This window comes from Leptonotus elevatus, chromosome 6 (assembly GCF_054856555.1).
Source record: "Leptonotus elevatus isolate MCC_2025b chromosome 6, RoL_Lele_1.0, whole genome shotgun sequence".
NCBI lineage: Eukaryota > Metazoa > Chordata > Actinopteri > Syngnathiformes > Syngnathidae > Leptonotus > Leptonotus elevatus.
In genome coordinates, this window is record NC_141244.1 from 21,568,666 (window position 1) to 21,593,863 (window position 25,198).

The 25,198-nt window shown below is 40.7% G+C and overlaps 1 protein-coding gene and 1 long non-coding RNA gene across 3 annotated transcripts in view; one reads left to right on the plus strand and one right to left on the minus strand.

Annotated features, from left to right (window-relative positions):
* Nucleotides 1-21,537, plus strand: part of grik3 (glutamate ionotropic receptor kainate type subunit 3) — a 99,430-nt gene extending 77,893 nt beyond the window's left edge. Inside the window, exons 11-16 of one of the 2 annotated variants that reach the window (XM_086077406.1) lie at nucleotides 1,226-1,449; nucleotides 5,019-5,137; nucleotides 11,052-11,287; nucleotides 13,260-13,485; nucleotides 14,491-14,741; nucleotides 16,586-21,537. In XM_086077406.1, coding sequence (XP_085933532.1) covers nucleotides 1,226-1,449; nucleotides 5,019-5,137; nucleotides 11,052-11,287; nucleotides 13,260-13,485; nucleotides 14,491-14,741; nucleotides 16,586-16,951 — 1,422 coding nt within the window. In that variant the 3' untranslated portion in view covers nucleotides 16,952-21,537. The remainder of the gene's footprint in view (nucleotides 1-1,225; nucleotides 1,450-5,018; nucleotides 5,138-11,051; nucleotides 11,288-13,259; nucleotides 13,486-14,490; nucleotides 14,742-16,585) is intronic. The other variant, XM_086077408.1, reaches the window with a different exon arrangement.
* The window catches only part of LOC147172727 (uncharacterized), a 111,024-nt gene that overhangs the window by 28,732 nt on the left and 57,094 nt on the right, over nucleotides 1-25,198 (minus strand). The gene's annotated exons all lie outside the window — the stretch shown is intronic.

Below are 25,198 nucleotides of genomic sequence, written 5' to 3' on the forward strand. Positions count from 1 at the left end.
AGTTTAAGAGCGACAGCAGAGGCTCAGCAGGACCACACTGCCGCCTTTCAACCTCCTTGGATGCTACTGTGTCGCCATGACGATGGCAATGGACACAAACAGGCCACAGGATAGAGTGCACACAGACAAAAGCACAGGGTGCATACACCATTTAAGGTCAGGCGCTTTTCAAGTTGAACGATTAATCGGCAGATTATTGGCCTTCAAACATCCGCCAAAACAATTGGCCAATTGGGCCAAATGGCAAATTCTTTTGATAAGGTCATAGGCTATACTATACTATAGACTTGTTATTCAAAGCAGAGAATCTTAATAGTGAAAAGTTCGTATGTGACACCTATTGAAAAGGAATTGGGGAGGGGGGTAATTTTAAGCATTATATATATATTTTTTAATTAATTGTCACATTAATCGGTAATCAGTATTTTTTTTCTGCTAAAAATCGGTATCAGCATTGGCCTAAATAATGCATATCAGTTACTAAAGAAACATGCGATCGGAAGAGTCATCCTCCCCCACGCCGTGCAGACGCATTCAAGAGTTTTGATCATCCCTTTAGGAACGCTACGAGTCTTACCTTGCTTTTTTTATAGGCGTTTCACATTGCTCGGCATTCTACGTCACTACGCACAGAATGCGTTGCGACGTAAATAACAATGGAGACTCTAATCTTTCTTTTGATAGGTTCCATGTTTTTATAGCAATATAAACTAAATATTCTGTGGGCCTTGCAAAATCAGTCAAACTCCAGTAAAACAGCTGGGAGCGAAGGGGGTTGCTTCAGTGAAAATGGCTTGGCGTGAATGAGTTAAACTGCCTTTGAAAAGTAATTCGGCGGGGCTCTCCAGACTATTTGAGGCATTTGCGTAGCAGCTAGCTGCTAATGCGCAAGCTGCGACAGGCACCGTGTAAAACAATGAGAGTGTAAATTAAGTATTATTATTTTTAGCAACCCTAATTACCAATTGAACTTGATTTCAAGACGGCGTTTTGTTGACGGCAGTGGCATTTTTGAAATGCCGTAAATTACACGTTAGTTATGCTACCGGGAACTACTTAAAAAATGCTTCGAGCATTTCATTTAAATTTTTAACTGAGGTAATCCATTTTGACCTTCAGCATTTTAAATGTTATTTTAGGGTGCGTTAACACCCCATGGGTTGCACACGCCCATAAAGTCCATCCAACGTCAATCAAGAACTGTGCTGTTTCTTGTGTTCCGCAGAGGGCCGACTTGGCGGTGGCTCCCCTCACCATCACTTACATGCGCGAAAAGGTGGTGGACTTCACCAAGCCCTTCATGAACATGGGCATCAGCATCCTGTACCGCAAGCCCAACGCCACCAACAACGGCTTCTTCTCCTTCCTCAACCCCATGACGCCCGACATTTGGATCTACATCCTGCTGGCCTACCTGGGCGTCAGTTGCGTCCTTTTTGTCATTGCCAGGCGAGTGAGAACCCCCCCCTCCCAACATCTCCTTCTGCCCTCTCAGTCCTTCAAAACATCTCCATGAGGTCTTTGGCCAGACAAAGCCATTTACTCCGTTATCACCGCAGGCTGTGAAATCGAGTACATTGGCCGGCCTCACACGCTGCGCTAGCTGCGGTGTGCGGTTTAGCGCTGGAGGCGGTTATGCGAGCACGGCCCAGCGGTGGTCAGAGGAGCCGAGGAAAAAGGGTTGGAAGCATCCTTAGAATTGGTAGCTTGCAGGGAAAAAAAAAAAGGTTAAGGACTCAAGACGGATGATTAAACGCACCACCTGATGATGAAATGATCTCAATGACGATTATTTATAGCCGTCGTCAGCTTTTTGCACTTGTCAAATTAACAACTTTTCTGATTGGCTGAGTTCACTTGTAAATGTGATTTTGTTTTTCCTTCTTCCTGCGGTTCCTGCTGCTTTTCATGCAAAGTGACGCTGAGGCTCCCAAAAAGAAAAAAGAAAAAAGCAGGACATGTGATGAGGATGCTCAAGTGCAAACAGCTGCACTCCCCAGCCGCTCTTTTTGTCGGGAATGGTGGAGGGGGCTTAACGTCGGCATGGGGAAAAAGAAATAATCGCAAATTGTGATATCAGGTGGCTGGCCTCGATTGCTAAAAGGTTGGCAAAGTGCACCGTGGGAGTCAAGAAGAGGCTACGAGTACACTTAAGCTCGAAGCTTACACGACTTATTTATTAAATATAAGGGAGATTCATAGGATGGACGACAACACAAAACGGATCCTTTGCTGAGACGAGATGAGCGTCTGCATCGGTAACCGTTTCGTGGTATGAGACAAAAAGCATTGAAAGTCAACACTACAGCGAATGATAATATTGTTTGTTATCATAACCATGACAACGAAAGCAGTTATCTCAGGTTTTTGCAAGTATCAGAGATTGATGTGCTCTTTTGAGTCTTTGAATACAAACTATTAACAATAATCTTGAATTTTAAGTAGCGGGTGTTATTCTTCAAGTGAATACAAAGTGCACCAAATGTTCCTAATTGCTGTACCTTGTAACTTTTTAGGCATTGAAACAATAGTGGGGTTTCTATCCAATCGTTTTGAATTTTTTAAGCGAATTTACTGAAAATGCACAAAACGGTTATGCGACTTGTGCCCGCTTCCATCTGTTCTTCTTTTTGCAAATGTTGAGAGGAGACTCCGCCTCTGTAGGTGGCGGTATACCCCATAGAAATGTGATCCACCACTAATTTCAAAGAAGAAGAAGAACAGGAAGAGACTGCTCCGTAATTATAATTCTTAATAAACCGTAGCAATTCTTTGCCGTTTTCCATGTAAAATAGCAATAATATTCACTTCTTGATTCCACAAGATTTCTGTTCTGCCGTTCTACCAAACATGCCTTACTTTATCGTCTGCCATTGCTTTGTGACTACAAACGTACGTGCGACGTATATCCGGTCATGCCAGCGTTTTTTTTGTTTGTTCGCAAATTGTGTTTCCATAGCCAAAATTTGAATTTTCTTTTTATCGATAAGCTTCAAAATCCACCCTCTCAAAGCGTAAAACTTTTTTTTGCCAAATTTGGGCCCTTTTTCGAAGGTCTAGCGTTTGTTTCCAGTCAGTTTTGTTTTCGCATTTCTTGAAAATTTGAATAAAAATGGGTGGATGAAAACCCCACTACTGTTAAATGCACCCCACCATGTCCCCAATATATCTATATGGATAATATACCAATAATAGTACCTAAACAGAAGTGCATTTCCCTCCGATTTAGTAGGTGAATCCTGTGAAATACTCTGGGCAGAGCTTTTTTAATGGATCACAAGTTGGCTTCCCATTCACCCTTTTTAATTAGAATTTTCAAAAAATGCGAAAATAAAACTGAATGGAAACGCTAGAAATTCGAAAACCCATTTAATAAAAAAAAAAGGTAAATAAATAAATATATACAGTGTAAATTTACAAATATATATATATATATATATGTGTCTCTTTAATTTAGACAACAAACGGTTAATGTCGATGTAATCATCTCAAAATGACATAATGAATATACAAATTCAATTAATGACCACTACTAAATTATTTAACATTTCTTTTTGAAATTTTGTGCAACCATTTCACGGCCCGGTATCAATCCCGCAGCAATGACATTATTATTTTATTTTTATTTTTTTTCTCTCGCGCCTCAGATGTCAGATCAACAGAAAGTCAAATATTTATCTTTTGGAGTATATCCAACTCTTGTAAAAACAAGGCGTACATTTTGTTGACTCACCTCTAATTTATTGAGAGGTAGCGGCGCTATTCGGTGCCATTAAATTTCAAATTAAATAGACAAATAACATTCTGGAGTTGCACAAGCCCAATTTTCAAAGTACTTTTTTTGAGAGTGGCACAGAATTGCTTTTCTTTTGTTATCTTTTATTTCAGTTCTTGATAACGCTTTTCACCATCCAAATGTTCCTGGCAACTTAGCAATTACATGCAATTTTAATATGACTGCTCCTTTCAGAGAAAATGTTACATTTGTTCTCCAAATGTCGTCGTATATGCCTTCACAGGCTCGTTAAATGACCATCAGTGTCTGTGTGATTAAACCGTTTGCTGACATATTGGACTGCAGGGCATGTCATTAGATTGACATGCGGCTACTGTATCAAACGGATGATACACTTTTTCAGTCAGATCAAGCTTTTCAAATGAGAACTGACGCGTGATCTACCATTCGCCTTCATCCCGTGAAGCATTATAGTTATTATTCATTATAAGGACAAAGAGGGCATCCGCTACATTTATGGGAGACGTCGAGCGATTCTTATTTATCCAAATAACTTTCAAAAGGGTAAAAAGCATTACATTTGGGTTGTTTTATCTCAGCAGCTCCTGCGGAGAATGACTCATGCAAAACAACAAAACAAAAAAGTGTGCAAAATTTACAGCAAGTAAGGAGGCGTTTTATTTATGTGGGAATTTGTTATTCAACTGTCATATTTTATGCCCTTGTAGAAACTGCAGCGACAACAACAACAATAATAATAATAATAATAATAATAATAATAATAATAGTAAACTTAAATTTAATAAACAATAATATATAATAATAAAAAATACTTTAAAAATAAATAAATAATAATAATAATAATAATAAAAATAAAAAAAACATTGCTTTTCAAATATGAGTGTTTGTTTTGCAGAATCAGCTGTTGCATTGCATTACAGCATGTAGTGCAGGTGTACCTAATGCTGTGGCTCGTGAGTACTGATGGGGTTTTTTTCGAAGTCGAGTTCTTTCCAAAAGTGATGTGCAGTAAAAGTTTGCGAACACAGCTGCTCTTCAACTTTTACGAAAGATTCGTTACTGTTGTCTTCAAACTCGACATGACTGAACTACAAAATAGCTCAAGATGTCTCAGAACAGACCCGAGGAGGGTGATGTTAAAAAAGTGGAAACTTGTGCTTTCTTTGGGACTGCAAAGGGATATATATATATATATATATATATATATATATATAAAAATAAAAAAACACACCAAAAAGAACTCCTTCTTTTTCAACTTTAGGTTCAGCCCGTACGAATGGTACGACGCCCACCCCTGCAACCCGGGATCAGACGTGGTGGAGAACAACTTCACGCTGCTGAACAGCTTCTGGTTCGGAGTGGGCTCCTTGATGCAACAAGGTACGGCGTCGCACCCTTCGCTGTCAAACACAATTCCATCACGCCGCCGTCCCGCCCTCTGTCTCTACTCTGGTAGCTTTCACTTCCTGCCTCTTAACTGACAAGCCGCTGGATTTCTACACCCCCCCCCCCCGCCCCATTCTACGAATGTTTTTCGCCGAGATGTTCACCCGTCAGGAACGAGCGGCAAGCGGTGCTCCGTCTTACATGACATAGCAGGGTGCTTTTGTCACCCACCTGCTGTTTCCCCCCCAAAAATGAAGGAAGCGGGAAGCTTGTCAGGCATTGTCAGCCGAGGCTAGATATTGTTGCGGCGTTTATTTCCCGCCGTAAAGCTCGTCGCTGACCCTGAAAGAACGTCTTCGGGGTGCTGGGGACGAGAAAAAGGGGTCGTTGGGGGACACGTTTGACAAATGCCGACTGTCAGCCATGCTGCAACTGGCAGGTGTGATGGATTCAGAGAGGCTTAATTGCACTTAGAGTGACCCGCTGTAAAATGTCCGTATGTCTCACTTGTAGTTACAATGTCTGACAATGTAATGGAGTTTGATGCTAATGTTTTGATTGACTACAAGTTTTCCAAAATTTCAACATAATTTCTAAAAATTTTTGTTTTTGTTTAATTTTTAAAATAAAAAGTGTAGGGCGTTCCCAGCATCAGCATTTTTTTTTTTATGAAGTAGACATTTAAATATATGCATAAATGAAAAATTCCCTGTATCTCACTGAGCAATAAACGCATGCGAATGTAAGCTAATTTGGGCTTTTCGTCAGGGTTCGTAAAAAGTTTCAAAAGATCTTCGCAGAAAAAAAAGTCTGAATATGTTAGAAATGTCTTTGAGACAGGTAAAGACAGTGACCATCGCTGTACCTGAACACACCATCAACGTGGCAGAAATACATTGTGAGGAATAGATCCTACAAATCCAGGTGAAAACCCTCAAATTTGCTACATTCGCAAGCATTCACTGCTCAGTGAGATACCAACTTTATCGGCTTTTGGATTTGTAAAAAAGGCCGACGCTGATATTTGTCAAAATGCCAAATATCGGCACCAATAACCGGCCGGGCCGATAATCGGTCTATCCCTACTTTACACTAACAGAGAGCAGTTCATCTGTATCTCAAAAAGATCTTCTGTGGACAGTGATACAAAAGGGGGTCCAAATTCTCGATAGGGAGGACTATCTGGAAGCCATCTCGCCTTGCCTAAACCAAGCAGGTATCGTCTGCATATAACAATGTCCTGACATCTCTCTGCCAGATTGTCTCATTCCACTGGAAGAGTTGCCACTAATGAGCTGTTTTCCCACCAGGCAGTTGAGCGACCGCTTGGTATGCAGTACGGTTCTTCACCAGCTGGCAAAAACGACAACAGTCCTATAGTGCGACCACACCGAGCCGAGATTTAAATAGGGAGACTTTACACCTTAAAACGTAGAACTGAAGAAGCCTTTGAGATTAAAGTGACAAGAACAGTGTCGGGGTATGCAGCTTATAAAATATTTTATCACCCTTGGCTGGTGTTATAGCCTTTATCGACTCCTGCTTCAGTATAGTATATGTAGTAGTGTAACTTTTAGTAGAGGCAATTATAAACATTTCATGGGGTGCTCAGTCCCTATTACATTTACTGTATATACGTTTCGTGACATTTTTGTTTGGTGGCTTTCCGTGACATTTTTTTTCTAATGTCAAATATCTGCCTTGGCTCTCTAAAGGTCAGGAAACTATTTCAATGACTGCCTTTTATAGCGGTCAAGTTGGACTAAATTAAGACATTTTCTGTGGATTTTTTTTTTTTAATTATCCAAAATAATTTAAGTCATTTATTTCAAGGAAAAGGTAAGCGAGTTGTGAAATCAATATTATACGGACAAAAAAATACTCAAAGGAATGTTCCAACTCAAGAGTACGCATCAAGGGAGCTTTAGTCAGAGTCTGCAGTTGTGCTTTTCCCCGCCGGGGCAGTAAATGCATTCTGCTATTCATTAGGCATGTCTGGTCGACGGTGGTGAAATGGCACGGGGGGGGTTCTGCCAGTTTGGGAGGGCTTCGAACGCATCGCCGGGGAGAGCCACGGCCAAATGAGCTAGTTCAACGGCAGTATGATTAAACTAAGCGCGCCTGAACTCAATGCTATGATTTGCAGTAAATGCACAATTCTTCCATATGTGATGAATCGCATACCGATGATGAGGTATGTAGCAATATCATTTGACCAAGGCAGAGCAATGACGAAAAGATCATAAATAGATAAAATAATGAATTTACACGTATTATGTACTAATATGATTTCAATGTGTGAAGTGTCTGTCAAAAATACGTGATGTGACGTAAGTTGCTTGAAAGGGAGATGGAATGCCAAGCGTAGATTACATTGCAATGGGTAATTTCATTAAGAATTGACGTGGTGGAAATTCAAACATAGTTAACATGCTCATTGAGGGACTGGCTAATTAACTAGATTTTCTGTTACTCGGATTAATGGCGCGTATGCGCCGAGATAAATCCGATTTTTTTTTTTAGCAATCAAAAGTTTTACCGGTGTTCACCGTGAGGTGTCATGTCGTTTCATAAGCAAGCTTCTTCTTCACTACGTTCGTCTGCCAACCTCGGCGACAGCAGCTGAGACGGAAGCCATTTCTTTGACGCTTTTAAAATGCAAATGACTGTGTTTAAGTGGAGGGAGAAGTTTAAAAAAAGGAGAAAAAAAAACAAAAAAACTAGCAGCTTGTCTGTGGGAGTGAGGTGTCACAGACAACACAAAGAACACAGAAGACGATGAGGTGCAAAAAGCAACAAAGCGCTCAAAATGTGGTCGGCATTCAACAACAAACGTGTGTGATCATTTCCTGCTACCTTGACTCCACGTTGGAAAATGCATTTCAAATTATGCTCGTTACTTAAGCGGAATTCTTTGAAGTTAAGGAATTATTTTTAATTTGAATTAATTACAAAGATGCAGCGCTAAAAAGCTATTTTACCGCCATTATACTGTCATTAGCTTTGTTTTTAGCATTAGCATTTGTCCACACAGATCGCAGAAAAGTATTGGCCTTCTTGTTTTTTTTTCCAACAGGCCTTAAACAAAACAACAAGACTTAGTTGGAACAACAACAACCCTAATAGAAAGTGGCCACACTTCAAGATTTGTAGCTCGGACATTTCTAAAATCGTACAGTCTATGCCAGGCTTTTGATGAGTTACCTTTTCTTAAACAATTGTAGCTTTGCACATGGTAGTTAAGAACCACTTTGTTTCTGAGAAAGTCCACACAAGTTACTGAGCTAATACTAGAAAATTAATCGATCCTAGAAAAAACATCTGGGGATCCTCTCTTTTATTAGCTTTAGTTATGTTAGCTTAATTTTCTCTGGAAAAAATCTATCTTTAAATTTAGTGGCTAACTAGCTTTTAAAGCCAATTCACAAAATTACCCTAGCTCAGCATAAAACTTATGCACTTCTGTTTTACTAGTATAAAAAATAAAGACAGCAAAGCATGCTTGTACCGTGTGTGCGCTCATATTTAGACTTATGTTGCCACATCTCTTGAATGTAGCTTTGGACACCGAATAATAATCGTTCCATGACAATCCAATTCTGATAATTAGCCTAGCTTAGCACAAACACAGGACAAGCGCATTTCATTAAAAATAAAAGCTCAGGACAGCAAGGCCTGTTTGCCCAGCTTTTCTCTCTAAGAAATTTAGCTATGGACATCCTTCTAAGACAGTCCACACTAGTTACTAAGCTAATACCAGAAAAAATTGCCTATCTTAGCATATAGTGTACATTTGGCACCTCTTTTTTTTTTTTATTAACGTAAGCAGCTGGTTATAAGTATCATAGCTTATTTCTTGTCATATTTGCTTTCTATCCCTGTTAGTGTAAGCAGCAGTCATAGCATATTGCACATACGGAAACATCAACAGTTCCCCTTGTAGGAACAAACATCAACATTTTTATAAACCTGCCACCACTTGACTGATCTACTTTTTGCATTTATTGGAGAGTTCCAATGCACCTCTACACGCGCACTGTATATACCATCCCCCACCCGGTGCTGACAGCAGCTTTTTACGGTGTGGAATTTAATCCCGCCGCTTCTCGCGGTTTTCAGCACAACCGCGCAAAGGCACGCTGCTCGTCCCTCCCCTGCAGTCACAGTGAATAAAGGGATGGCACCGTCGCTCCCTTGTTTGTAACCACATCGAGCCTCCGTCAAGCCACAAAGGACGAATGCAATCAAATTTGGTAGAAGAGGTTAAAGAGCGGAGCACTCGGCCCGCCCCCTTCGTTCTCCATCCCACCGTCCTCCCTCCTCCCTCCTACACGGGGGCTTGTTACTCTTCAGAATTGCTGTCATAAATCTTCTCAGGAAAGTAACACAGTGTACACGGACCGCAAGGGTATTTTAAAGGTTGTCAGAGATGAGATATAAAGTAACTTTAGCATCAGTCAGTGGGCCATTGCTGAAGCTGAATTGCTCTGCGGAGGAGATGCGGGGGGTTTACGGTCCATATGCTTGGATACTAGAAATGACTTACTATATACAGTGCCGTAGTCTTGGAATACAACTCATGGAAGCACATATAGGAATGATACCTGAATAAACGTCTGCAATGACTTTGACTAATGTTGTGTGTAACTGGATGGGAATGGGTTTCATACATTCCATTATTTCGTTTTATATTCTTTTTCTCGTGAGTGGCCCCGGGTGAGGTAGAGCTGACTTTGGCTGAGAGGATTGTTCTCCCATCAATCGCAGTGTACATATAGACAAACAAACCTCAGACCTACATTATTACCACAATGCAACAATTTGTGCTGAGCGCACGGACCAGCGCTAACGTTAGCGTCACGAGTTCTACAACGAGCAGGGCTCGTTTGTCTTTGTAACTGGTAGAAAGAAGAAAAGAAATTAGGCCTACCTGAAAACCTATTCAATTCAAATGTGATTAATTGCACATTCTTAAGAACATATATGTCAGGATCATTGAAGACTCTAAATCAGTGGTGGTCCTGCAGGTTTTGGAGGTTTCCCTGCTGCAACGCAGCTGATTCCAATCAACAGGATCGTTACCAAGCTTATGCAGAGCTTGCTGATGAGCTGATCATATATCAGCTGTGTTGGAGAAGGGAAACATCCCAAACCTGCAGGACTCCGGCCCTCGAGGATCGAGTGTGGACCCCAGCTAATCAGTGATCCTAATAAGGACAAGCAGGATAGAAAATGGATGCTTTATTACAAAGCGGCAGCACATATTTCAGCAGCAATTTGTTTGCCTGCTTCGCAGTCTGAGGTCCGGGGTTCGAATTTGAACTCAGGCCTTCCAGTGTGGAGTTTGCAAGTTCTTCCACTACTTTCTCCCACATTGAAAAAAACCCCCATAGATTTTTGCTTAATTGGAAACTCTAAATTGTTCATATAGGTGTGAATGTTTGTCTATTGGGACAGAGTCGTGACTGAGCAAAGTCAGTTGAGAAAGACTGCAGCTCACCTGGGACAAAGGATAGGAAGTATAGAAAATGAATGAATGGACAATTAAAGAAGTTTTTATGTGTTAAGTCCCAACGCTAGTTAAAATCACTAAATTACTTCATGCAGTATTAGAAAACCCTGAGTATAGGACTAAATGTAATGCGCAGGTAGAGTAGATGATACACATTTACGACTGCCATTTAGTTCTACAGGATTCCCAGGAACTACATAAAAGCTTTTATTTCTCGTGTAAATCTCCGTATGCGATACAGTTTTACAACCGTGACCTGCTTGTTCTGCTAAACATTTCCCTCACATTAATTTTACCTGGAACACCGCACAATTACTCCTGCCTACTAATGAACAAACACGGAGGAGATTGTCCTTGGTCAGATGAGTCTCTTTAGAGATTAAAAGGCTCGAACAGCATCTGGCTTGTGTACAGGCTCCGAGCTGATGCCCAAGGCCCTGTCGACCAGGATTATCGGCGGCATCTGGTGGTTCTTCACGCTCATCATCATATCGTCCTACACGGCCAACATGGCGGCGTTCCTCACCGTGGAGAGGATGGACTCACCGGTGGACTCGGCTGATGACATCGCAAAGCAGACCAGGATAGAGTACGGGGTGGTCCGCGACGGGGCCACTATGACTTTCTTCAAGGTGCGCTATGATTGATTTAGCCTGTTTTAATTATGTCGTAGTGTATCAACAATCTATTATTATTTCAGTCTAAGCTCAAATGACAAATGTGTACGCCGAAATACTACAAATGCAAAGGAAACAAAGTTACTCTTCCCAACCTGAGCTTTGGGCCAATTAAAAGGTCTGATATGATTGTAAATATATCAATAATTAGAAATCACTCAACTCATTCACTCCAGGTCATTTTCACTGAAGCAACCCCCTTTGCTCCCGTCTGTTTTACCGGTTTTTGACTGATTTTGCCAGGCCCACAGAATATTGTGTTCTATTGCTATAAAAACACGGAACCTACCAAAAGAAAGATTAGAGTCTCTCTTTTCATCAGGAAAAAAAGTACATTTGTATCCGTTTCCGTTTTGCAGCAATTAGCATTAGAGCCAATTTTCTTCATTATTCACAAATCAGTTTAAAGCAGTGGGGAAAGAGCTTTTTTCAACATGGCCCTGGTTGATCTATAATACTTCACTGCCAGCTGCTGGCCGTTTTTGTAATAACTACCATTGCTTCAACCATTCTCTTCCGTTCAGAGGCTGCATCAAAGCCTTTTGTATACTCTTGCATAAAAACAAACAAAAAAAGCATTAAAAAACATCAACGTATAGATATATAATATTTAAAATAGAACGTATTTATGCGGGTTTTTTTGGAGCAAATGAGTTAAAGTACGACTTATTCCATTCTTAAAGTTTGACGTTAATATCATAAATTCTGAATAGCTCCCTGGACCAGATCGTTCGACAACTCTTGGCATAAAGGATTTGAATATATCCGCAAAATCGGCTCTTCATTGAAATTTTATGAGCTAATTACTCTAATCAACATCTGGTGATAAAGTTGTATTTGTGAGTTTTATTCCAGCTGTTAAACTGCTGTGATACTCGCAGATGCTTCTTTGTCCAGAGTGTGTTTGTTTTTTGCCTGCTGGGTCTTTTAACTTTATTTTATTGTTTCGAGCTTTGGCTTCAATGTTGCTCTTGACTAACACGTGCCAGAGTTTTTGTATAAAGTCTGTTCAAGTTGAAAAAAACAACCAAACTCTATTTTATTAGTTTGTTAGGAAGCCAATGTTTTTTTTGCTTGTAAATCTTTTAAGGCAATGGTTCTCAAACTTTAAGAATCCCTGTTTTTCATCTGAATCGTTTGTCCGTCAGTTGCGTTACTGTGGATTTTTTTTTTTAAATCCTCACCAATTATTTCTGAATCCTTGTCCCATATGTAAGCAAGAACACTGTTGGTTTAATAAGACATAATCCTTGTTACCTGTCCGTAAGGTCTCCATTGACAAACATAGCGTTGAGGGATGATTGCCAGATTCATATTACTCGTTTCGTCTCTGCCAAGTTTGTCTTTCTAACGTCTCGAACGAACACGTACGATTAAAAACTCATTAAACTTTGCGCCTCAGCTGCCACTTGGCATCACTCGCTGTATCTCTAAAGTGTCACTTTTACGTCCAAATATCAACATTCTCGTTTTAAGCAAACAGGAGGGCTTTTTTTTTTAACGCCCATCTCTGGCAATTTGAAATGGCTCTCAGTCGTTAAGACGGCAATTATCCTGGATTAGACACGGCATAAATATGACCCCGGTATAAACGGCATGAGATATTACAGGACGGCCGCCTGGAAGGATGCAAGACTAATGGAGTGGCTGCTTATTCCTGCTCGAGTAGCACTTATGAGGATAAACGTGTGCGGCGCTTCAGTACAATGTCCTCTATAATCCTGTGACAAAGCGAATAGAATCGTGTTCATTGGTGGCTTTAACGAATAAGGAACTAGATGGTGGTCAGTAAATATGCTCAACACAATCTTTATCTAACGGACTAGGATTATATTAGTGTTGGAGTTTTCATTGCAGTTACTTCGTAGTAAAGTCATTTTCTACGACAGATCTTCTCACTTGATGTCGTCCTTTCTGCTCCTACCAGAAATCGAAGGTTTCCACTTTTGAGAAGATGTGGGCCTTCATGAGCAGCAAGCCGAGCACGTCGCTGGTCAAGTCCATTGAAGACGGCATCCAGCGGGTGCTCAAGTCCGACTACGCCCTCATCATGGAGTCCACCACTATCAATTACATCACCAGACACAACTGCAACCTGACGCAGGTGGGGGGGCTCATCGACAGCAAAGGCTACGGAATCGGCACTCCCCTCGGTAAGACCCAAAAATGACCAGAGGTTATTGTAGCTGACAGATGACGACCAGTTAGTCAGGTTACTGGTTTTGAGCAATAAAAAGGTTTCGGAATGGATTGGATCGCCAGTTTAAGTTTGTCTAAACTTGCAATCATGATTACTAGTGGTTGAACAAAAAGACTTGAATCGGAAAATCTGTTTTGATTTCAAAGATGCGTGTGCATCGAATCAAACGGAATCGAATCATTCTATATCGAGATGTGTATTGAATCGGCTTTTATTGGCGCTATACATCTTAACCGGCAGTTAAACTATCTTGAGTAGAAGCACCAGACAAACTGTGGCAAGGGTTTTACTGTCTGGACCTGGATTTACCATCTCGGTCGGCGTCTGCTGAAAGTAACTAATAAAGTAGCTTGTAATCTTAGTGACTTTTAAAATCAAATAATCAGTTACATTACCAAGTGACTTTTAAAATCAAGTTATCAGTTACACTACTAAGTTACTTTAAAAATTGAGTAATCGTTTACGTAACTAAATACTTTTAAAATCAAGTAATCAGTTATATTACTAAGTGACTTTTAAAATCAAGTAATCAGTTACACTACTAAGTTACTTTTAGAATTAAGTAATCAATTATGTAACTAAGTTACTTTTAAAATCAAGTAATCAGTTACACTACTAAGTTACTTTTAGAATAAGTAATCAATTATGTAACTAAGTTACTTTTAAAATCAAGTAATCAGTTACATAACTAAGTTACTTTTTTCAAGGTAACTGTTGCAACACTGGACTTGCAGCTGTTAACTCATAAACCGAGTAACCCCTGTACACGGTTTTCATTGGACAGCACTGATTATAAAGTGGAATTGTATGGAAGCCTTTCCTTTTGAGAATGATGGACAGTTTCTTAGCTGCATGAGACCCTTTTTTTAGCCGCTGCATGTGTACGGAGCTCATTATCGCGCAACCCAGCTGGCGCGCCATGCAAAGAAGTCAAAGCGGCCTTATGTGTTGCTTCCAGGCTCGCCGTACAGGGACAAAATCTCCATAGCCATCCTCAACATTATGGAGGACGGTCGCCTACACATGCTAAAGGAGAAGTGGTGGAGCGGGAGCAGCTGCTTGGACGACGAGCGCCGAGAGACGGGCCCCATGGGAATTCAGAACCTGGGCGGCATATTCATCGTGCTGGCATCTGGCCTGGTGCTGTCGGTCTTCGTGGCCATCGCAGAGTTTGTCTACAAAATGAGGAAGACGGCGGAGCGGGAACAGGTATGTGTCCCTGTGAAACCCGGCCGGGAAGAAGCCTCCTCGAGTTCATTGGCGCGTCATATTTGCTGTGATACTGTAGCAGCGCACATCGGCAAAAGCGGCACGCTCGTCACGGCATTTAGTTCAAACATGATATAAAAGGATTTGCATGCCCCCCGGCTAATCTAATTCCTGCTAGGCCACAATATTTACTTATTTTAATAGGCATGAATGCAAATTAGAGCAAAGAGAATTAATCCATTACTAGATGCCGCAGATGACCCCTTTCCTGTTGTAAGGCGCTCATTTGAGTTTTAAGCTAAGTAAGTGGCATGCTCGAGTACACAACTCGTTCGCAGCGGCGCTAATGACTTGTGGTGTCGCTTGACACATACTCGCGCGCACTCACGCACGCTGCTATGCACTTTTTATACGCATTAGCCGCGTGCTACATATTTATGCTCCACGTGCAAGCTTGCGAAGACATGCACGCTGACACAAACAAACACTCAAACACATGTCGACTTCTCAACATTTTTACTGTGGACCTACAAAATTGATCAGCTGGGATTTTGAAATTCTCACTTTGCATTTTTTTTCCATAAATTGAACAAGTTAGTGTACGATGGCGTATTAGGGCCACATATAAATATATATTTTTTGAGGGTGGGAGCAATATTCCAAGAAAAAAAAAAAAACTCGTAAAGTAGCGAGTTTATAAAGTAGCAAAGTTGCGACTCTATAAAGTAGCAAAGTTGCGACTCTATAAAGTGGCAGATTTGCCAGAAAAAACCCTCCGAAACTTATGAGAAATACACATAACGTACTACTCGGATGTTTGTCCCAATACTTTTTGGTCGGGTTTTCAAATAAAGATATGATGTTAAGCATTCGCACTTTGAAGCGTTGGGCACTGCCAGCGACAAAGACGCCTCGCTTTGCGAAGGTCCACACCCTGAGGAACCTTTAAGTTAATTTGTTAAAAAGGTATATTTACGTTTCTAGAATTATTATTTACACATTCATACATTTTGGTATTTTTTTTCGTACAAGCAGCTAAATTGATGTCGAATCTGCTGCTCTCCGTCATTCACTTGCTTTTACCTAAAGTATGCTAGCTTCTGATTGGTCAGTGTTAGTCAGCTGATATGGGATCAGGTAGCGTTGTCGCTCTAGCTGCCGTGTAAAGTTTAAATTGAGAATGAATTAAATAAAGTTTCTGAGTTTTTTTCTTGCAAATTTGCCGCTTCATAAACTCGCAAATTTGTGAGTTTTTTCTTGGAATATTAGACTGTTTTATAGGTCTACTCATGATCGACCAAATTTCATTTCATTTTCAATTTCATCCTTGAACTCTAACCTTGGCTTCTTGAAAATTTTTCGTGGGTTTACTCATGACACACGTATACCGCATTTCATGTTGTTACATTAAACTGCCTCTGGCCATGTGGAACCAATTTGTTGGCATTTTTAATGCCCAGACATCACATCAAATGGCAAAAATGTCTTTTTTCTTTTTTTTTTCCGGACAAAAATTCAAGCGGAGTGCCATCTTTGAAACACTCCTGGAAATATATACCAATATGAATCCGAATCAAAATGGCAGACTTCTTGTTCTTCTTGAGACTTTTTTGCGGGTCTATTCATCAAAAACATGCCTACCAAATGTCATGTTGTATGCAGCGCACTCATGCAAGATGCATTCTCCACACAACATGAATGTGACATTTGAATGCATTTTGTGGACACTCTGCTGTCAGAACAAATTAAAGCTAAGGCCTTTACCCGCCCGTCCCTCCCCCTTTCTGCCCATCTCTCCTGGCTCGTCTCCCCCCCTCGCGCTCCTCCTCCCTTTTTGCCCAGAGGTCTTTGTGCAGCGCCATGGTGGACGAGATCAGACTGTCGTTCACCTGCGAGAGGCGGGTGAAACACAAGCCGCAGCCCCCGGCCGCGGCCAAGACGGATGCGGTGATCAACATGCACGCCTACAACGACCGCCGTCTCCCCGGAAAGGACAACTTGAGCTGCAGCGCTGGGATGACCCCCGTGTTCCCGTGACCCTGCGCTCCCCGCAGGGAAAGAGCCTCCTGAGCAACGTGTCAGGGGCGCTGCCCGAGACCAGAGACAACGGCATTGACGGGCTCCTCCGGTTCACCATGAACCACAGCGACATGGGGACGCTGACCAAACACGGACAACTCAAAATGGCGGCGTCGGCCACGCAGGTATGACATCACGGATCCGACAAAAAAAAAAAAAAAAAGACAAAAAAAAAAAGACATCATCCTGAAGAAAGTATCTTTTCGCTCTAATCCTCGGAGAAGAAGTCATCGGTCCGACGTTTACGTGCGCGACACAAAAACACAAATCAACACGCAACAAATCAGTTGAAAGACTGGACTGGGAAAAAAAAAGAAGGCAATAAATACCAGACGCACTATCAATTTTGGTTGTTGTAACGATTCCTCAAACAGACTGTGTTGAGTGACGAACCACAAGATGGAAAGACGACTCCTCCTGTGCCCACATTTTGAGGTTGTGTAATTTCATGACGACATTCGAAGCAAGCAATTAAATCACCGGCGTGAAGCAAAGCCGCCTTTGTTGCGCTGTCGTTACGGAATTTAAACCCAAGAAGGCCTCACGCGAGCATGACTTTGTACACGAGTAGACTGTTCATCTGTTCAAAAAAAAAAAAAAGTTTCTTGCCAAAGATGTGACCTTTCAACAGACGACCAGTGCGCATTCTTGGGTTTAATGCAAATGGATTGTGAACATGCAGCTTTTGGCGGCTAGAAATAGATCGCACGGAAAATTGAGCCAGGACCTGAAAGAGTTGGATTTACATTGCAGGTGGAAGTAGCCAATTTCAATTTCATGCCTGTTTTAGATTTTTATCAAGTCACAGCTTTCCCTATGATGGTTTATACGTGCTGTAGCAACGTGACAAGGGGCTGCCATCTTTGTGGGGTTTAAAAAAATAATAATGGAACAAGCACTTCCAATTCCTCTAAAATCCTCCATAACAAACTAAATCACAAGAAAAAAAAATTTGAGTGCGTGACCTACTGCTCTACATTTGTGTTCATTAAGTCGAGTTTTAGGACAAGTGTCGACATTTGAAACAGGCATTTTGACACGGTAACGTCTCTGAGTTTTGACCTGCCTGAGCAATTGGTGATTTTTAACTGAAACTTATCAGCCAATTTGAGAGGTGGGTTCGAGGAGAATTCTAAGAAATAATTAAACTATACCATTTTACTTTCATTCGAAGGTTTTCTTTGAATTTCTCCAGAACCCATTTTCTGATTCTCAGAATTCTTGGTCCATTCGACTGAGGTTGAAGTGGCCATTCCAATGATCATTTTTGGCAACTCTTGTCATGTCGCTATTCACAGTGCATGCAAAACCATCGGCAGATGCCCAAATTGCACTCCAACTCCACAAGCAGAATTGCTTGAAGGTAACATCTTTGTTGTTATTTTGGAGGATGCTTGAACAGATTAATGGCTTTTCTATTCATTTCAATGGGGAAAGATGATTTGAGGTACAAGTTTTGTGAGGGAGCAAATTTAATTTAATATTTAGTTGTCTATGCTTTCACAGTTTTCTTTACTAGATAGTTTTCAATTGATTTATACTGTTTTTATTTATTTATTTTTACATTTTTACAGCTGTTGTTTGCGTGGATTTGTATATGTCACTGATTGTGATTTTCAATGTATATCCGATCTCCGTGTCTATGCTACACTGGAACATATCCGATACTTATCAGATTCTCCGCGCATTTGGAAGAGGCCTGATTCTGATCTGAACTTGGATGGTAGGGGGAAAATGGAATTGGGTCACTGGAATCATGCAGTGTAAATCCAGTTGAATAATCCACGTACACTTTTTGAGCTAAACTTTTGATCGGATGAAATCTGTCAGTCCTTTTCAGAAACGAAAGACAAATCTGACTATTGTTTTAAAAAGGCCTTTGTGTCTAAATCATTTAAATTGATTGTTGATGGCAATCAAGGTGGGGAAAAAAAAGTCCACGATTTGGTTGCGACTCGCTGATTCTCTGTCACGTAGTTTGGTGTCTTAAGGAGGCAAGTCGGCTGCAGTGGGTCCTTGGTTTATGGAGGAGTTTGTAATTTGTACGCAAGTAAGAACGCGCCAAAATCATTAAATAGTTACAGTAAAGAATTGTCATAAAAAAAAAAAACATTTTTAGGCCATATTTATAAAACAATCAAATGAAAAACAGTACGTACAGAGATAATTGAGCGTGCCTACGTATTCTTAATTCACTGAGATTGACGGCTATAGACATCAAGAATGTATTTGAACCATTTCTATTAGTTTAAAAAAAAAATTCTACTTTTGTTAATGAGTATGAAAACCTAGAAAAAAATGTATTGTATATTTAGAACAGATATCAAATTCGCGAATTTGAATTAATCTTGAGTTAATTAGTGAAGTCATGTGATTAATTACAATTAATGTGATTAATTACAATTAAAAAATGTAATCGCCTGATACCCAAAAAAAAAAAAAGATTATTAAAAAATTAGGGGCGTCAGACGATTACATTTTGTAATTGCAATTAGTCGCATGACTTCAATAGAGTAATCAAACATTTTATATCTGTTCTAAATATACAATTAAAAAAATTCTAGGTTTTCATACTCTTGTTAACAAAAAGGGAAAAAATGTGAAACTAATAGTTCAAATGAATTTTTAACGTCTATAGCCGTCAATGGCAATGAATGAGTTAGGTACGGTTTTTAACATGGAAACCTCGTATCTGGATGCCGTCCTAAACCGACGACCCCATACAGTATGCGTATCAAACTTAGAAAGTTCCGATCATCTCATCCTGGCGTGTTCGAGTGGACCTATGGACCGGGTGTTGGGCAAGTATCGCCTGAACACGCGGGCGAACCTCTGTGAGGTTTGCAAAATACGTCAATATAAGAATAAAAACATTTTAAAAATCTATCTTATGAGTGTGTAAACTTTAGCATTGGTTGAGTTAGAGACTCGTTGTATAATTGTTTATCCGATCCCTTCTGCAAAGTAGAGTGTGTAGATAAGATGAGCAGGAGACAAATGTATTTTGCTAAAATTTATAATTGTTATAAAGGAACTCACAGTCAAAGTGTCATAGATGCTATTTATTTCAATAGAGAGCTCGCTTGAACCTACTTCCTCACTTCGTCCCACATCCACCGAGCCCTCAATCATATTTATTATTGAACGCAAATGCATTATATTATCATCATATTATGGTTTGCCGTCAGTCAGATTGGAAAATAGTCTAGTAAATGTTTTTTTGTTTTTGTTTTTTTGTTTCTTGGTTGGGTCGGACCAATACAGATTTTTCGAGGCTTATGCCAATTGCAATATTTAGAAGCGTAAAATTTGGATAACCGATTAATCGGCCGATTCATTATATAACATTATATAATGAATAAAATAACTAATTTTTTGGTCCCTTGCTTGCTTATGAAAATAAAGATATGAATTACAGGCAGAACATTTGACTGTTTTACTGTACTTTGTCCTTTATTATTTGTTTAACTTTACAACAGAGAGAAACGGCCAATTTTGTTACGATTTATTTATTTATCTTTGAGTATTTGAACATCATTACATTTTGGCCGATATTTGCCCATTTTTAAAAAACTAATATTGGCCAATTGAATCTCTTGGTCTATTAATCGGTCGGGCCCTACTATTACTATTTGATATATTTCTAAGGTAAAATGTAAGATGGAAACACTGAGCTTCCCTGTGAAAGAAGAGTATATTTCTTGGGTTTGATCTTGTCCATGGTTTGCTACATATGGATGTTCATGCAGGTGATCAAAAGACTGTCAGAAGTATTACCTCCACCAAGGAATTTATGTTTTTGTTATGGTTAGTTAATAGTTAGCAATATTACCTTCAAATGTTTTTGTTTTTTGTGAGTAAAGGAACATATTAGCGTGAGACCCACTGTAAAAAAAAAAAAAAAAAAAAAAAAAAGGCTGCTAAAATAACAAATAATTTTTTGGGAAATTTCAAGTGAGCGAAACAATAACAGTGGTTCTGAGTCTGAAACCACACGGATTTTGCCATCGTTTTTTTCATCGTATGAACTGAAATGTAATCAATCTCGTCTTTACCATAGCTGAGTTTTAAAAATATAGTTTCCCTTTATTTTATCAGGCTGATGCACCTGGCCCGAAGCCCCTTGAGGGCCCTGCCTCACATTTTGACACCGTTGCTTAAATCGATTCCTTGGTGGAGGTTAATTCACTCATTTATTTGATTTACATTTCTGTTTGTTTGAATGAGTGTCAATAATTATAACATCATCATCCTACACTAAACTGTACGACATGTGAAGGAAGTTTTTTTGTTTATTTTGTGTGGGAACGTTTCCGGGTGGGTACAGTCACAATGCCTTTCCTCTTTGAGTTGTGCTGCTTCTAGTATTTGTCAAAGAGATAAAAAATCAGAAGAAGGAAAAAAACAAACATGTTGGTGCCAACCAGGGTTTTCTTTGTGGACATTGAGAATTTCTATGAATATAGTTTTTGTAAGGTTTTGTACAAATAAAATAAACAAAATAACAGGGAAAAGGATTTACTAGTAACTGTATGTGTTAAGAGAAGATTAGTATTACCAACATGCAAGTAAAAAAAACACGGGGACTTTCAGCTACATAGCATCAAAAATAAAGTTATTGAAATATTTTCTTTTTAACACACTGTGAATTATTCAAATTGTACAGTTTGCTGTATGGGTTATATGAAGTTTTAAATAAAAAAAATGATCAACTGTATCTTTTTGTGGAAATTATGTTTATATGGGCATGGTTGGAAAAACCAGAACATTTCTTAAAAAAAAAAAAGATGAATAAATTTAATATTGCAAAAACAAAATCATCTAAATAAAAATAAAAAAATTCCAAAACTTCTAATAATAATGATGATAATACGCAGCACAAGAGAAACATCTAAAAGTAATAATCCTGACTTTTAGGAAGCAAAAAAATAATAATAATCGACATCAGAAAGAACATTTCTGAAAAATAATCCTGATTAATCATAAAAAATGAAAACATTGTCACTGATGACTGATGTCCAATTGCTGGCTATGAGGAGGGATTAACATGGCTGCTGTCGTATACATTTAAGACGGCGAGGAGCGGGAAAAAAATAGGGGGGGGGGGTAGGAATCCCATTATAAAAGGCAGGAAAATCCCCAGCTGTTTGGTGTGCAGCAGCAGCAGCAGGCGCATAATGAGCGATGATTTATTATCTCTTCGCTATCAATTAATCCCCTCGGACCGAGCGAGGCCGGCGGGAGTGCATGAAGAGTGCGTAAAAAAAGAGCACCAGGGCCGGCGCAGGAATAGCAAACGAGCCGTGCTGGGAGAATCATAAAACATAAGGAGAGTCCATTTGACCGCCAACGACTTTGCACACATTTAACGGTCATTTACGGCATATAACATATTTTGACATTTAGATGACTGAAAAGCTTTTCAAAAAAAATCTCCCTCCTGGTTGAAAGAATTTTGAAAATCAAATGTTTCACAACCTGGCGACGCGGTACGAGTGCCAGCTAAGGACAGAAGCAACATATCCTAAATATATATATATTTTTTTTAATGAAAAGAAGCCCAAACGTGTGCTGCATTTGAAAAGAAAACCGCATTTGTGATGCAACCTGCCATCAAACGCATCCACCGGAAGCAACATTACCCCCGAATTTGGACACTCGCGCTCAGCTCATGTTCGCGTGCGCATGTTTTCCGACAATTACGCATTGTTGACCTTTACAAACAAACCGTGTACACTGACACTTGCGAATCCTGACTCCAGAGCATCGCCGTCTCACGGGCGGGAGCGCTGTACCGCCAGCTAGCATGCGAGTGAAAAGTAAGAACAGCTGTAGTTTGCACAAGGGCATCGCCTTAGCAGAAAGATTGAACCTTCCAGCAGACTGAACAGCAAGCATCCCTTTAGGTTAAGGCAGCCTAAAGCTATATTGCGCTCAGGGGCTGATATGGGGGAAATGGGGGAAAGGGGGGGGGGGGTGCTTGGGCTGACAAATCCCGACTCCTGCCGCAGCATGTTGATAAGCAACGGCGCGAGTCCAACGATGCGCACGAGACTAGCCTGTAGACGCTATTGTTTGGTTTAACAGCTTACCAGCCTTGCCTCCGGGTTGGCCATCTTTTGGACTAATTCCCACAACAGAACAGACTGGTGCAAACAGTGAGTCTGTAATTCTCTAAAACAACTTTACAAGGTCTTTCGATTGTCCGAGCAGCTTAAAGGATGATCATGATCGAAATTACATTTGGTTGTCTTGGTCTCGGATACAAGCGGCCGAAATGAGTTCCCTCCGCAGGGTGCCCGGGCTCTCCCTTAGAGATAGGGTGAGAAGCTCGGTCATCCGGGAGGGACTCAGGGTCGAGCCGCTGCTCCTCTGCATAGAGTTGAAGTGGCTCGGGCATCTGGTTCCGATGCCTCCTGGAGATGTGTTCCCGGGCGTGTTCCACCGGCGGGAGGCACCAGGACCACCCAGAACACACTGGGGAGACTATGTCTCCCCAGTGTGTTCTGGGAACGCCTTCGGATCCCGCCGGAGGAGCTGGTTGAAGTGGCTTAAAGCAGCTGTCCTCGCGACCTGACACCGAATAAGCGGTAGTAAATGGATGGTTGGTTGGTTAGCACGATAATGAAAATTAGTGGAAGGGGCAAAGAAAGAAGCTAATAATTGTGGACCTCACAAACACAGAGACCTCTTATAAGGATCTACCAGAGAGTTCTACCCCGCCCCAGCCAGCCTCATTGGGCCAGGTGATTCCCATGATTCCATACCATGCCACTCTGATTGGGCACAGAGAATCAGTTACCAGTTACCAGTTACCTGCCATAGCTCCCGCCCACCCAGGCCAGCTACCTTCCTCCCCAAGCAACAAAGGGCCAGTTGGCACTACATGACAAAGTAAGCGCCTGGACGTGAGGGACCGCAGCAGCTCAAGGACACATCTACTCCACCATTGCCAATATCTCCAAATCTCCTCTATTACTTCTCGGTATTTTGCTTTTCATGGGGAAACGTTTTGGTTTTGGGGTTTCATTCAAGGGCCGCGCATCTAGGAAGTCTGGGTTCAGGGTCGAAATGCTGGCTTTAAGTGTGCAGATTTTTCCTGTGAGGGTTTTATCCAAGAAGTCTGATTTCTTTACACCTTTCTAAAAAAACATGTTAGGTTTTATTGCAGGCTCTAAAATTGTCCTTAGGTATGAATGTGAGTTTGAATGGTTTTTCTTTAGTTGCCCTGCGACTGACTGGCGGTGAGTCCGTGTACCCTTCCTGTCACAAAAAGTCCGTTAGTTTGAAGTGGCATAGAAAACTGGTGGAGCTCTTCCCAAATGTAAGAACTGTGGTTAAGCACACCAATTTGAAAAATACCTCTGAGTGGAGTCAGCAAAGTACAAGACTACTCGTGGAATACTCACAAGCTCAGCATTTATACCCAAGCCACGTATCCTCAAATAATTAGAACTGCCAGTCCATTGTCATTATCCATCACTCGCAAACCAGTGCGAACTCAAAAACACAAATAAAGCGCAGCGCCATTTTTCGGTCCACTTTTGTTAAGAGTTTGGCCAGGGCGAAGGTCCACAGTTAAGTGGTTTTCTGATGACCGAGTGAAATCCCGAGTGCTTTTCATCTCCTAAAAAGGAACCTCTCATTGACCTTGGTGGAAAATCTGTGAACTCAATGGAGTCGTGGCCTGGTTCCAACGCTTATCACATTGATGTGGCGATGTGATATATTATCAAGAGTGTTCATCTTGAAAAGCGCTCTAACGATATGCACTTCCTGGCTTGTTTGAGCTGCTCTTTGTGGGATGGACTCTTTGTATAACGGAAAAGCACTTGGGAGCTTTTGGTTGCATTGAGGAATCGAAAAAGGCTGAAGTCCCGTTTGGTTTTCGGTACAGCAGTCCAGACCGAAGCTTTTTTGGATCCTACGTTCAATCCTGGGTTCAGTTAGCGTTCGCGCTATCATAGGACCAGAAGTAACCATGCAACACTGTTTGGAAAGCTTAAGTTTACCTTCTCTCGGCTGAATCATTTGCTGGGTTGACAAAAAACGTCATAATAATCAACATCAAGTATAAAAGCCGCTACACCATAAATACACGATTTAAATGCTTATTTACGTCAACCGACCTCCATTGTGCTACACCGATGCAAATTTTCTCAAAACAATGTTAATGCAAATGTATGCCCCGTTTCAAATCGATTGTCAGTATTCATGAGAAAGGCCAACTTGAAGAGGTGCGTGTAATTATGCCGCAATGTTGCTCAATGAGGCTTTTTTTGTTCGCGCATATAACGTTTGTTTATACTTTGCGCTTCGTTTTCGCAGGACGGAAGCAGCACGGTGCAAGCGTGCTTATGTTTTTCACTGGTTGCCAA